Raw genomic sequence first — 13,142 nt, 5'->3', positions numbered from 1 at the left:
ACGGGTTCTCCTGTTCTCTATACCGCACGTCACAGTAATATAAACTCCACTGTACCACGGGTTCTCCTGTTCTCTATACCGCACATCACATAACATAAACTCCACGGTACCGCGGGTTCTCCTGTTCTCTATACCGCACATCACAGTAATATAAACTCCACGGTACCACGGGTTCTCCTGTTCTCTATACCGCACGTCACAGTAATATAAACTCCACGGTACCACGGGTTCTCCTGTTCTCTATACCGCACATCACATAACATAAACTCCACGGTACCACGGGTTCTCCTGTTCTCTATACCGCACATCACAGTAATATAAACTCCACTGTACCACGGGTTCTCCTGTTCTCTATACGTCACATCACATAACATAAACTCCACGGTACCACGGGTTCTCCTGTTCTCTATACCGCACGTCACAGTAATATAAACTCCACTGTACCACGGGTTCTCCTGTTCTCTATACCGCACATCACATAACATAAACTCCACGGTACCGCGGGTTCTCCTGTTCTCTATACCGCACATCACAGTAACATAAACTCCACGGTACCACGGGTTCTCCTGTTCTCTATACCGCACGTCACAGTAATATAAACTCCACGGTACCACGGGTTCTCCTGTTCTCTATACCGCACATCACAGTAATATAAACTCCACTGTACCGCGGGTTCTCCTGTTCTCTATACGTCACATCACATAACATAAACTCCACGGTACCACGGGTTCTCCTGTTCTCTATACCGCACATCACATAACATAAACTCCACTGTACCACGGGTTCTCCTGTTCTCTATACCGCACATCACAGTAATATAAACTCCACGGTACCGCGGGTTCTCCTGTTCTCTATACCGCACATCACAGTAATATAAACTCCACGGTACCACGGGTTCTCCTGTTCTCTATACCGCACGTCACAGTAATATAAACTCCACGGTACCACGGGTTCTCCTGTTCTCTATACCGCACATCACAGTAATATAAACTCCACGGTACCACGGGTTCTCCTGTTCTCTATACCGCACATCACATAACATAAACTCCACTGTACCACGGGTTCTCCTGTTCTCTATACCGCACGTCACAGTAATATAAACTCCACGGTACCACGGGTTCTCCTGTTCTCTATACCGCACGTCACAGTAATATAAACTCCACGGTACCACGGGTTCTCCTGTTCTCTATACGTCACATCACATAACATAAACTCCACGGTACCACGGGTTCTCCTGTTCTCTATACCGCACATCACATAACATAAACTCCACGGTACCACGGGTTCTCCTGTTCTCTATACCGCACATCACAGTAATATAAACTCCACTGTACCACGGGTTCTCCTGTTCTCTATACGTCACATCACATAACATAAACTCCACGGTACCACGGGTTCTCCTGTTCTCTATACCGCACGTCACAGTAATATAAACTCCACTGTACCACGGGTTCTCCTGTTCTCTATACCGCACGTCACAGTAATATAAACTCCACGGTACCACGGGTTCTCCTGTTCTCTATACCGCACATCACATAACATAAACTCCACGGTACCACGGGTTCTCCTGTTCTCTATACCGCACATCACAGTAATATAAACTCCACTGTACCACGGGTTCTCCTGTTCTCTATACGTCACATCACATAACATAAACTCCACGGTACCACGGGTTCTCCTGTTCTCTATACCGCACGTCACAGTAATATAAACTCCACTGTACCACGGGTTCTCCTGTTCTCTATACCGCACATCACATAACATAAACTCCACGGTACCGCGGGTTCTCCTGTTCTCTATACCGCACATCACAGTAATATAAACTCCACGGTACCACGGGTTCTCCTGTTCTCTATACCGCACATCACAGTAATATAAACTCCACTGTACCACGGGTTCTCCTGTTCTCTATACGTCACATCACATAACATAAACTCCACGGTACCACGGGTTCTCCTGTTCTCTATACCGCACATCACATAACATAAACTCCACTGTACCACGGGTTCTCCTGTTCTCTATACCGCACATCACAGTAATATAAACTCCACGGTACCACGGGTTCTCCTGTTCTCTATACTGCACATCACAGTAATATAAACTCCACGGTACCACGGGTTCTCCTGTTCTCTATACCGCACGTCACAGTAATATAAACTCCACGGTACCACGGGTTCTCCTGTTCTCTATACCGCACATCACAGTAATATAAACTCCACGGTACCACGGGTTCTCCTGTTCTCTATACCGCACGTCACAGTAATATAAACTCCACGGTACCACGGGTTCTCCTGTTCTCTATACCGCACATCACAGTAATATAAACTCCACTGTACCACGGGTTCTCCTGTTCTCTATACCGCACGTCACAGTAATATAAACTCCACGGTACCACGGGTTCTCCTGTTCTCTATACCGCACATCACAGTAATATAAACTCCACTGTACCGCGGGTTCTCCTGTTCTCTATACGTCACATCACATAACATAAACTCCACGGTACCACGGGTTCTCCTGTTCTCTATACCGCACATCACAGTAATATAAACTCCACGGTACCGCGGGTTCTCCTGTTCTCTATACCGCACATCACAGTAATATAAACTCCACGGTACCACAGGTTCTCCTGTTCTCTATACCGCACATCACATAACATAAACTCCACGGTACCACGGGTTCTCCTGTTCTCTATACCGCACATCACATAACATAAACTCCACGGTGCCACGGGTTCTCCTGTTCTCTATACCGCACGTCACAGTAATATAAACTCCACGGTACCACGGGTTCTCCTGTTCTCTATACCGCACGTCACAGTAATATAAACTCCACGGTACCACGGGTTCTCCTGTTCTCTATACCGCACATCACAGTAATATAAACTCCACGGTACCACGGGTTCTCCTGTTCTCTATACATCACATCACAGTAATATAAACTCCACGGTACCACGGGTTCTCCTGTTCTCTATACCGCACATCACATAATATAAACTCCACGGTACCACGGGTTCTCCTGTTCTCTATACCGCACGTCACAGTAATATAAACTCCACGGTACCACGGGTTCTCCTGTTCTCTATACCGCACGTCACAGTAATATAAACTCCACGGTACCACGGGTTCTCCTGTTCTCTATACATCACATCACAGTAATATAAACTCCACGGTGCCACGGGTTCTCCTGTTCTCTATACCGCACATCACAGTAATATAAACTCCACGGTACCGCGGGTTCTCCTGTTCTCTATACATCACATCACAGTAATATAAACTCCACGGTACCACGGGTTCTCCTGTTCTCTATACCGCACATCACATAACATAAACTCCACGGTACCACGGGTTCTCCTGTTCTCTATACGTCACATCACAGTAATATAAACTCCACGGTACCACGGGTTCTCCTGTTCTCTATACATCACATCACAGTAATATAAACTCCACGGTACCACGGGTTCTCCTGTTCTCTATACGTCACATCACAGTAATATAAACTCCACGGTACCACGGGTTCTCCTGTTCTCTATACATCACATCACAGTAATATAAACTCCACGGTACCACGGGTTCTCCTGTTCTCTATACCGCACATCACATAATATAAACTCCACGGTACCACGGGTTCTCCTGTTCTCTATACCGCACGTCACAGTAATATAAACTCCACGGTACCGCGGGTTCTCCTGTTCTCTATACCGCACGTCACAGTAATATAAACTCCACGGTACCGCGGGTTCTCCTGTTCTCTATACCGCACATCCTTTTGTCCTTCTCCTTTCTTTCTTTCTTTCTTTCACATGCTTTTACTTTTTTCTTATTCTGTATTTATTTTCTTTGCTTATGCATCCATTATTCTTTGCTTTGCTCCCTTTCTTGAGCTTAATAATCTTTCTTTATTGAATTAATTAATTAATTATTATTTAAGGTAAAGAATAAAAACTCGATGTAAATAATAAGTGTTTATTAATCCGATGTGTGTGTTAGCAGTAGTGCAGTGAGTGAGTATTATTTTCACGTTATTATGTAACGTGTGTAAAAGCGTGCGTGTGTGTTAAAGCGTGAGTGTATATAAAAGCGCGTGTGTTAAAGCGCGTGTGTTAAAGCGCGTGTGTTAAAGCGTGTGTGTTAAAGCGTGTGCGTGTTAAAGCGTGTGTGTTAAAGCGTGTGCGTGTTAAAGCGCGTGTGTTAAAGCGCGTGTGTTAAAGTGCGTGTGTTAAAGCGCGTGTGTGTTAAAGCGTGTGCATGTTAAAGCGTGTGCATGTTAAAGCGCGTGTGTTAAAGTGCGTGTGTTAAAGCGTGTGCATGTTAAAGCGTGTGCGTGTTAAAGCGCGTGTGTTAAAGCGTGTGTGTTAAAGCGTGTGCGTGTTAAAGCGCGTGTGTTAAAGCGCGTGTGTTAAAGTGCGTGTGTTAAAGCGCGTGTGTGTTAAAGCGTGTGCATGTTAAAGCGTGTGCATGTTAAAGCGCGTGTGTTAAAGTGCGTGTGTTAAAGCGCGTGTGTGTTAAAGCGTGTGCATGTTAAAGCGTGTGCGTGTTAAAGCGCGTGTGTTAAAGCGCGTGTGTTAAAGCGCGTGTGTTAAAGCGCGTGTGTGTTAAAGCGTGTGCATGTTAAAGCGTGTTGTTTTTCACGTGCAGGACGTCAGACGGTGTTTGTTCATCACGAGTCGGGCGTGGCGGCCATCACTGTGAGCGCGCTGGGCTACCAGACATCTCACCTGGAGAAAGCGGCTGTTCTGCCTGGAGTAAGTGTGTGTGTGTTTCTCGATCAGCATCATCAGTCTGCAGATACACACACACACACACACACACACACACACACACAAATACACACACACAATCTACAGCTTTTGTCTTGATGTTCTATATCAGCTTGGTTTCATTTCCTTTTAAGCTGAATAGGAAGCGGTGTGTGTTTGCGTGTGTGTGTGTGTGTGTGTGTGTGTGTGTGTGTGTAGGCGTGTGTGTGGTGGTGTTTTGTCACCACAGACACGCGAACAGACCTCATCTCCTCATTGGTTGCTATTGGCAACGTCTAACAGCAATAAAAAACAAATTCAGAACGTTAGAGTTTTCCGAAAGCCGCAGAAGCTCAGAGTCACATCAGTCACGCAAACAGCTTCATCTGCTCCAGGGTTCAAATACACATTACTGCATTACTGCTGCTTTATAATACATTAATAACTTATTAATGAACCCTTAATACTCAGGGTTAAATACCAACACGCATTATTTATCTAAAGAAGCTGTGTGTTAGATCGTGCTAATTCATCCAAACTTCATTTATAAACTATGGAGTGAACAGGGAGTGGACCAGGCTGAATTAATCTCTCTCTCTCTCTCTCTCTCTCTCTGTCTCTGTCTCTCTCTCTCTCTCTCTCTCTCTCTCTCTCTCTCTCTCTGTCTCTGTCTCTCTCTCTCCCTCTCTCTCTCTGTCTCTCTCCCTCTCTCTGTCTCTGTCTCTCTCTCTCCCTCTCTCTCTCTCTCTCTGTCTCTGTCTCTCTCTCTCTCTCTCTCTCTCTCTGTCTCTCTCTCTCTCTCTCTCTCTCTCTCTCAGTTTGAGCCTCTGACGGTGGTCTCTGCTACACTGGATCTCCTGTTGGTTGAGGATGTAACTGTGACCCCGCAGGCTGTCTCCATTTATAATCACCCTGATGTGCGGGTAAGTGCGCCCCTCAGTGCCCCTGTGTGCCCCTCAGTGCCCCTGTATGCCCCTCAGTGCCTCTGTATGCCCCTCAGTGCCTCTGTGTGCCCCTGTATGCCCCTCAGTGCCTCTGTGTGCCCCTCAGTGCCCCTGTATGCCCCTCGGTGCCCCTGTATGCCCCTCAGTGCCTCTGTATGCCCCTCAGTGCCTCTGTGTGCCCCTGTATGCCCCTCGGTGCCCCTGTATGCCCCTCAGTGCCCCTGTATGCCTCTGTATGCCCCTCAGTGCCTCTGTGTGCCCCTCAGTGCCCCTGTATGCCCCTCGGTGCCCCTGTATGCCCCTCAGTGCCCCTGTATGCCCCTCGGTGCCCCTGTATGCCCCTCAGTGCCCCTGTATGCCCCTCAGTGCCCCTGTATGCCCCTCAGTGCCCCTCAGTGCCCCTGTATGCCCCTCAGTGCCCCTGTATGCCCCTCAGTGCCCCTGTATGCCCCTCAGTGCCCCTGTATGCCCCTCAGTGCCCCTCAGTGCCCCTGTATGCCCCTCAGTGCCCCTCAGTGCCTCTGTATGCCCCTCAGTTCCCCTGTATGCCCCTCAGTGCCTCTGTGTGCCCCTCAGTGCCCCTGTGTGCCCCTCAGTGCCCCTGTATGTCCCTCAGTGCCTCTGTGTGCCCCTCAGTGCCTCTGTGTGCCCCTCAGTGCCCCTGTATGCCCCTGTATGCCCCTCAGTGCCTCTGTATGCCCCTCAGTGCCCCTGTATGCCCCTCAGTGCCCCTGTGTGCCCCTCAGTGCCCCTGTGTGCCCCTCAGTGCCCCTGTATGCCCCTCAGTGCCCCTGTATGCCCCTCAGTGCCTCTGTGTGCCCCTCAGTGCCCCTGTATGCCCCTCAGTGCCTCTGTATGCCCCTCAGTGCCCCTCAGTGCCCCTGTATGCCCCTCAGTGCCCCTGTATGCCTCTGTATGCCCCTCAGTGCCTCTGTATGCCTCTGTATGCCCCTCAGTGCCTCTGTATGCCCCTCAGTGCCCCTCAATGCCCCTGTATGCCCCTCAGTGCCCCTGTATGCCCCTCAGTGCCTCTGTATGCCCCTCAGTGCCTCTATATGCCCCTCAGAGCCTCTATATGCCCCTCAGAGCCTCTATATGCCCCTCAGTGCCTCTCAGTGTGCCTCTGTATGCCCCTCAGTGCCTCTGTATGCCTCTGTATGCCCCTCAGTGCCTCTGTATGCCTCTGTATGCCCCTCAGTGCCTCTGTATGCCTCTGTATGCCCCTCAGTGCCTCTGTATGCCTCTGTATGCCCCTCAGTGCCTCTGTATGCCCCTCAGAGCCTCTGTATGCCCCTCAGAGCCTCTGTATGCCCCTCAGAGCCTCTGTATGCCCCTCAGTGCCTCTGTATGCCTCTGTATGCCCCTCAGTGCCTCTGTATGCCCCTCAGTGCCCCTGTATGCCCCTCAGTGCCCCTGTATGCCCCTCAGTGCCTCTGTATGCCCCTCAGTGACCCTGTATGCCCCTCAGTGCCTCTATATGCCCCTCAGTGCCTCTCAGTGTGCCTCTGTATGCCCCTCAGTGCCTCTGTGTGCCTCTATATGCCCCTCAGTGCCTCTCAGTGTGCCTCTGTATGCCCCTCAGTGCCTCTGTATGCCTCTGTATGCCCCTCAGTGCCTCTGTATGCCCCTCAGTGCCTCTGTATGCCTCTGTATGCCCCTCAGTGCCTCTGTATGCCCCTCAGTGCCTCTGTATGCTCCTCAGTGCCCCTCAGTGTCCCTCAGTGCCTCTGTATGCCCCTCAGTGCCTCTGTATGCCCCTCAGTGCCTCTGTATGCTCCTCAGTGCCCCTCAGTGTCCCTCAGTGCCTCTGTATGCCCCTCAGTGCCTCTGTATGCCCCTCAGTGCCTCTGTATGCCCCTCAGTGCCTCTGTATGCCCCTCAGTGCCTCTGTATGCTCCTCAGTGCCCCTCAGTGTCCCTCAGTGCCTCTGTATGCCCCTCAGTGCCTCTGTATGCCTCTGTATGCCCCTCAGTGCCTCTGTATGCCCCTCAGTGCCTCTGTATGCTCCTCAGTGCCTCTGTATGCTCCTCAGTGCCCCTCAGTGTCCCTCAGTGCCTCTGTATGCCCCTCAGTGCCTCTGTATGCCTCTGTATGCCCCTCAGTGCCTCTGTATGCCCCTCAGTGCCTCTGTATGCTCCTCAGTGCCCCTCAGTGTCCCTCAGTGCCTCTGTATGCCCCTCATTGTCCTGTATGCCCCTCAGTGCCCCTCAATGCCTACATATGCCTAGTTATGTGGATCTGTGTAATCCTTTGCTTTCTTTTGTTTTGTTTTGTTTTTTTTTTTGTTCCTTATGTTTTTTCTCAGTCTTTCTTCATTCTTACCTTCTTTCTCCTTTTCCCTTCTTTTGATCATGAATCATTTATTAATTTAATGCATGAACTTTTAATACTGAGCATTTACCGCTTCTGCCGTTACCGTAATACCTACATCCATTAACACACATATACATACGTACCTCCTGAATCATTCGTTAATGTGTGTTAAATAATCTGTGGAATCCCTTCTTACTGGCTCTCTTTATTTGTTTATTTATTATTATTTTTTTTACTTCTCTATTATGCTGAATCCTTTATTTATTCTCGTTCTGTAATGTCTCCTTTTTGATGAATGAATTATTTTGTTGTGTGTCAGGCTGAGCTCACGCTGCGAGAAGGCTCGGGTTATTTCTTCGTGAATACCAGCGTTCGGGGAATCGCTGACGTGGAGTTTCAGGAGTCTCGAGGAACTGCTGAGGTGCGTTTATCTTCTGCCGGAGGACGTGATGATGCTGACGCTGCTGTTTTTAAGCAACTGGGTTTCATCTGTTTCAGAAAATCCAAACTTTTCTGTGGATTAAAATCAGAGCTTTTTTTTTCCTTTTCTTTTTTTGCATCTACATTGATTCATTTCTTCTGTAGAACTTGAGCATGTATAGCACTTAGACCTGTAATGAAGTCTCCATGAAGTCCATCTGTTCCTCTCATGCTCTCTAACATCGTCCAGGTGGTTCCAGTGCACCCCGGTGTCCTCCAGGTGATGGTTCACGACCTCTGCTTGACCTTTCCCGCCCCCGCCACGGCCACCGTGCACGTGTCGGACATCCTGGAGGTTTACGTGCGTGTGGTGGATAAGGTGAGGAGAAGATACTGATATCTGATACTGATCTTCACCACGTGGGAGATCTTCTGATCTCTCACATTCCTGAAACATCTTTAAATGGTGCTTCTGGTGCTACGCTTTTTATCCCAAAAACAGCGTCTCCTGTAAGATGGTCAGGTGCAGATTAGCTGCAGGATTTATCATTTATTTAACTCCACTTCATCACACCACTCTGTCTCACACACACGCACACACACACACACACACACACACACACACCTCCCTATCAGATGCTAATTATTTAGAGAAATAAAGAGAAACTTGTGAATAAAATCTCCTGCTGGTTTCCAGTTCAGTGTTCAGTGTCTAGGACAGTTCCTGTTTTCACCAGAGGGGGCGACAAAACCAACTGATTTATCAGCCATTAGTGAGAATTATTAAATTAAATTAGTTGAATTGATGCATGTGGTGGTGCATGATATCTCAATATGTATATATTTTTATTTTTAATGTATAATTATTATTACTGTATTGTTAGGTGGAGATTGGGAAGTCTGTGAGAGCATACGTTCGAGTTTTGGACGACAACAAAAAGCCGTTTCTTGCCAAATATTTCTCTCATATGAATCTGAAACTGAAAGCTGCATCATCCATCGTGTCTCTGCAGTGAGTACAAATAATCTATATCTAGATTTACAGTGATGTTGTGTATTTTTTATGTGAAAATAAAACTAATATTTAAAAAAAAATGAATATTTTTTTTCATAGACCTTTATCTGAGTATTCTGAGAAGGACACGGCGACGTTCCTGGTCAAAGGCGTGGTGATCGGTCAGACGAGTATCTCCGCCGTCGTGACCGATAAAACCGGGAGAACGATCTCATCTGCACCGCAGCAAATCGAAGTAAAACCTCTCACTGCTTTACGGATTTTACAGCATCGCTGTGTTAGCTTTGTTGTCACTTTTTGTCTCTTTTTTTTTTTTTGGCGTTTAGGTTTTCCCGCCTTTCAGGCTGCTCCCGAGAAAAGTCACGCTGATTATCGGGGCGGTGATGCAGGTTAGTGAATAACAGCTCTGCTCCAGAGGTTTTATTATTTTTTTTCCTACAAAATCTACAGTATTAATTTGCATGATTATGCATATTCAATTCAAATTTACTTGTATAGCGCTTTTAACAATGGACATTGTCACAAAGCAGCTTTTCAGAAATAAATACATTCAGGATATAAATTGTAAATGTATAAATTTATCCCTAATGAGAAGCCAGAGGTGACGGTGGTGAGGAAAAACTCCCTGAGATGATATGAGGAAGAAACCTTGAGAGGAACCAGACTCAAAAGGGAACTCATCCTCATCTGGGTGCAACGGATAGTGCGATTATAAATCATTCCCTTCTATTATTGTGTACTTTATGGACAAATAGTGCAATTGTGCAATCAGGAAATTCATCACAGTTTTCGCAAGAAAATTAAAATCTATCCACTGTCCACTGATGGAGTTCTGAGTGAGAAGCTGCTCGTGGCAACTGCAGCCCCAAAGCCACTACAGCAATCGCAGTCCCAAGCCATTACAGTACAGCAAATCATCAATTTTCTACAAAGTGGAACCATCGTTGTTCCTGTCTTTATGAATTACGTCCTCAAAAATGATTATGCTAATATATATTCGCTCTTTTCTCCAATCTTCAGATCACATCAGAAGGAGGTCCACAGCCTCAGTCCAACATCCTGTTCTCCTTGAGCGACTCGAACATCGCCTCCGTTAACAGCATCGGTCTGGTTCGTGGCGTCGCCGTGGGCAACATGACCGTTACGGGAGTCGTACAAGCCGTCGATACGGAAAGCGGCAAACTGGTGGTGATCTCACAGGTAACGCGCTTTACGACGTTTCATCATCAGCGTTTTACATCAAATCTGCTTCTCGCTCTGTGTACTCGTCATCTGCTAAAGTTTATTAGTTATCATTTAAAATCATTAACGCCGTTGATGTTCACAGGATCAGGTGGAGGTGGAGGTGGTGCAGCTGAAAGGCGTTCGAATCAGAGTGCCCATCACCCGGATGAAGACCGGCGCCATGGTAACCGGACTCGCTTATTTACTTCCTTATTAACGAAAAAAATTACACTTTGTTCATTACTCTCACTGGAGTTGGACTATAGGTGGATCAATCATATAATATTTAATATACAATAGAGATAATTTAATATACAAAACCATTTGCATATTCACAATCCATCCCATAAACACTTACCGTTATCGATCCCTGAGGGGGCGTGTCCTAATCCACACACCTTAATTAATATTTGTTCTAGAGGCGACACAAACATCTCAACGTATTTCTCACGTTTTTTTACGAATTAAAAGCTTTAAAAAGTGATAAATTGTGTTAAAATCCCCTAAAACATAATATTTCACGACCACAACAGATACTTTACGTAAAATAATGTTGTTTAATGTATTTTATAACATCCAAGAAGCTATTAAAACAGCTAAACAACTTCCCTACCCTTTATCCTCATTAATAATTCCAGGCTATATGAATATGCATGAATATGCAAATGTTGGAGCAGCCTCATATTGTTACACGAAAGGCATTTTTAACTTTACGATGAAAACCACTGGTTAGCTACCAAGGTTAGCTAGATAATTCGGTAGCTAAGCAAGTCGTTGTCCTTTATTCTCAGTCCTGATTGGTCCAAAACCGTGGATTATATTTAGTGACATCACAAATTGTGCTTGTGTGTAGCTCCACCTCTGAATTAGTTTAAAAGATCTTTAATAATCAGAATACTTAAGAATAATTCTGTCATTTCAATTTACCAGAGTTTAATGTCAGGAAGATATGCGGTGAATAAAAATGTGCATATTAATGTATATTCATATATTTTGGCATAGGTAATTAGCTTAAAGGTGTATAAATGGAGGCCATTTTAATTCTTAGGCAAATTTAAACAATTTTGGTAAATTGTGATCTTGTGTATTGTGTGATTTTAAGTTTCTTTTGGTCTTGCTATAGATGCCAGTGTACGTGATGGGTCTAACGAGCAGCGAGACGCCGTTCTCCTTCGGTAATGCTCTTCCAGGACTCACGTTCCACTGGAGCGTAACCAAGAGAGACATCCTGGACGTCCACACGCGCCATTCAGAGGTGAGGGAACATCAGGGCCGCTGGTGGACACTACAGCTTTATAATACAGTTCCCTTTTTCTTTTTTTTTTTTACACTTGGAGAATAAAATAAAAACATATTTAAGGTCTCATAAGTGTCTGTTGTACGTGGTGCGTTTTTCCGAGAGAGGAGCATCTTGGCTGCTTTGACTGTGAGCTTGTTTATCAAAGGAACTCCCAGGAGAGAGAAAGTCTCGCTTCGTAAACTTTTATGAGCTGAGTTATGTAGCATATTTCTGTCTAGACTGTGTGGTTGCCTTTTGGGAATCCTGGCTCAGATAATAATGAGAGCTTCATTATTTATATTTATTCTTTCTAATTAAAAGGAGCTGTTGTGTTTTGTTCACAAAGCCAGTTCTGTGTTTCTTTCTTTTTTCATTATAGAACAAACTTTTTCATAATTGACCTAAATACAAAGTTGTACTCTGCAAAAGCCACAGAGTCTGCAGTGTTTGTTCATTTCGCTAATTTGTAATCAATCACCATTTTTAGTATTGCAGTTGTGTTGTTGCTTGAGGTAATGAATATGTTCCTGTCATGGACTTTGTTTCAGTATGTTTTATACAAGGATGAGGGCAAAAATCAGTTGATCAGGTTGTTCAGTAAAAAACAGGCTCTCAGTAACAGTCCTGTTGTAAGAAGGAGACTTGCCATGGGACGGGGCTTAACAGGATTGGTCATGACGGGACAGATCTCAGTATGACGAGACAGGGTGTGATGGGACTGACCTGAAATGGGACTTGACTTGAAATGGGCTGGGACTTGGCTTTGAGACAGAATTTTACTTGATGGCAGATAGAACTTGTTTTGACGGCGCTTGGCATGGTGCAGGACGGCACCTGGCTTGTTGGACGACGGCGCCTGTCAGAAGACGACACTTGATGGAAGATGGGATGGCACTTGATGGAAGGCATGGTGCAGGACGGCACCTGGCTTGTTGGACGACGGCGCCTGTCAGAAGACGACACTTGATGGAAGATGGGATGGCACTTGATGGAAGACGGGCAGCGCTTGATGGAAGAGGGGATGGCGCTTGATGGAAGATGGGATGGCGCTTGATGGAAGAGGGGATGGCGCTTGATGGAAGATGGAATGGCGCTTGATGGAAGATGGAATGGCGCTTGATGGAAGATGGAATGGCACTTGATGGAACATGGGCGGCGCTTGATGGAACATGGGCGGCGCTTGATGGAAGAGGGGATGGCACTTGATGGAAG

At 46.4% G+C, this 13,142-nt stretch overlaps 1 protein-coding gene across 1 annotated transcript in view; it reads left to right on the top strand.

Moving 5' to 3' along the window:
- nup210 (nucleoporin 210) overlaps positions 1 to 13,142 on the top strand; it is a 47,299-nt gene that overhangs the window by 18,217 nt on the left and 15,940 nt on the right. Inside the window, exons 19-28 of the mRNA XM_053240881.1 lie at positions 4,635 to 4,741; positions 5,554 to 5,658; positions 8,312 to 8,413; positions 8,663 to 8,791; positions 9,297 to 9,424; positions 9,527 to 9,662; positions 9,754 to 9,816; positions 10,448 to 10,627; positions 10,755 to 10,835; positions 11,775 to 11,906. Of these exons, the coding sequence (XP_053096856.1) occupies positions 4,635 to 4,741; positions 5,554 to 5,658; positions 8,312 to 8,413; positions 8,663 to 8,791; positions 9,297 to 9,424; positions 9,527 to 9,662; positions 9,754 to 9,816; positions 10,448 to 10,627; positions 10,755 to 10,835; positions 11,775 to 11,906 (1,163 nt within the window). The remainder of the gene's footprint in view (positions 1 to 4,634; positions 4,742 to 5,553; positions 5,659 to 8,311; positions 8,414 to 8,662; positions 8,792 to 9,296; positions 9,425 to 9,526; positions 9,663 to 9,753; positions 9,817 to 10,447; positions 10,628 to 10,754; positions 10,836 to 11,774; positions 11,907 to 13,142) is intronic.

Source organism: Pangasianodon hypophthalmus, chromosome 16 (assembly GCF_027358585.1).
Source record: "Pangasianodon hypophthalmus isolate fPanHyp1 chromosome 16, fPanHyp1.pri, whole genome shotgun sequence".
NCBI classification, from domain to species: Eukaryota; Metazoa; Chordata; class Actinopteri; order Siluriformes; family Pangasiidae; genus Pangasianodon; species Pangasianodon hypophthalmus.
Note: the sequence above shows the minus strand (reverse complement) of the source record. Positions and strands in the feature narration are given on the sequence as shown.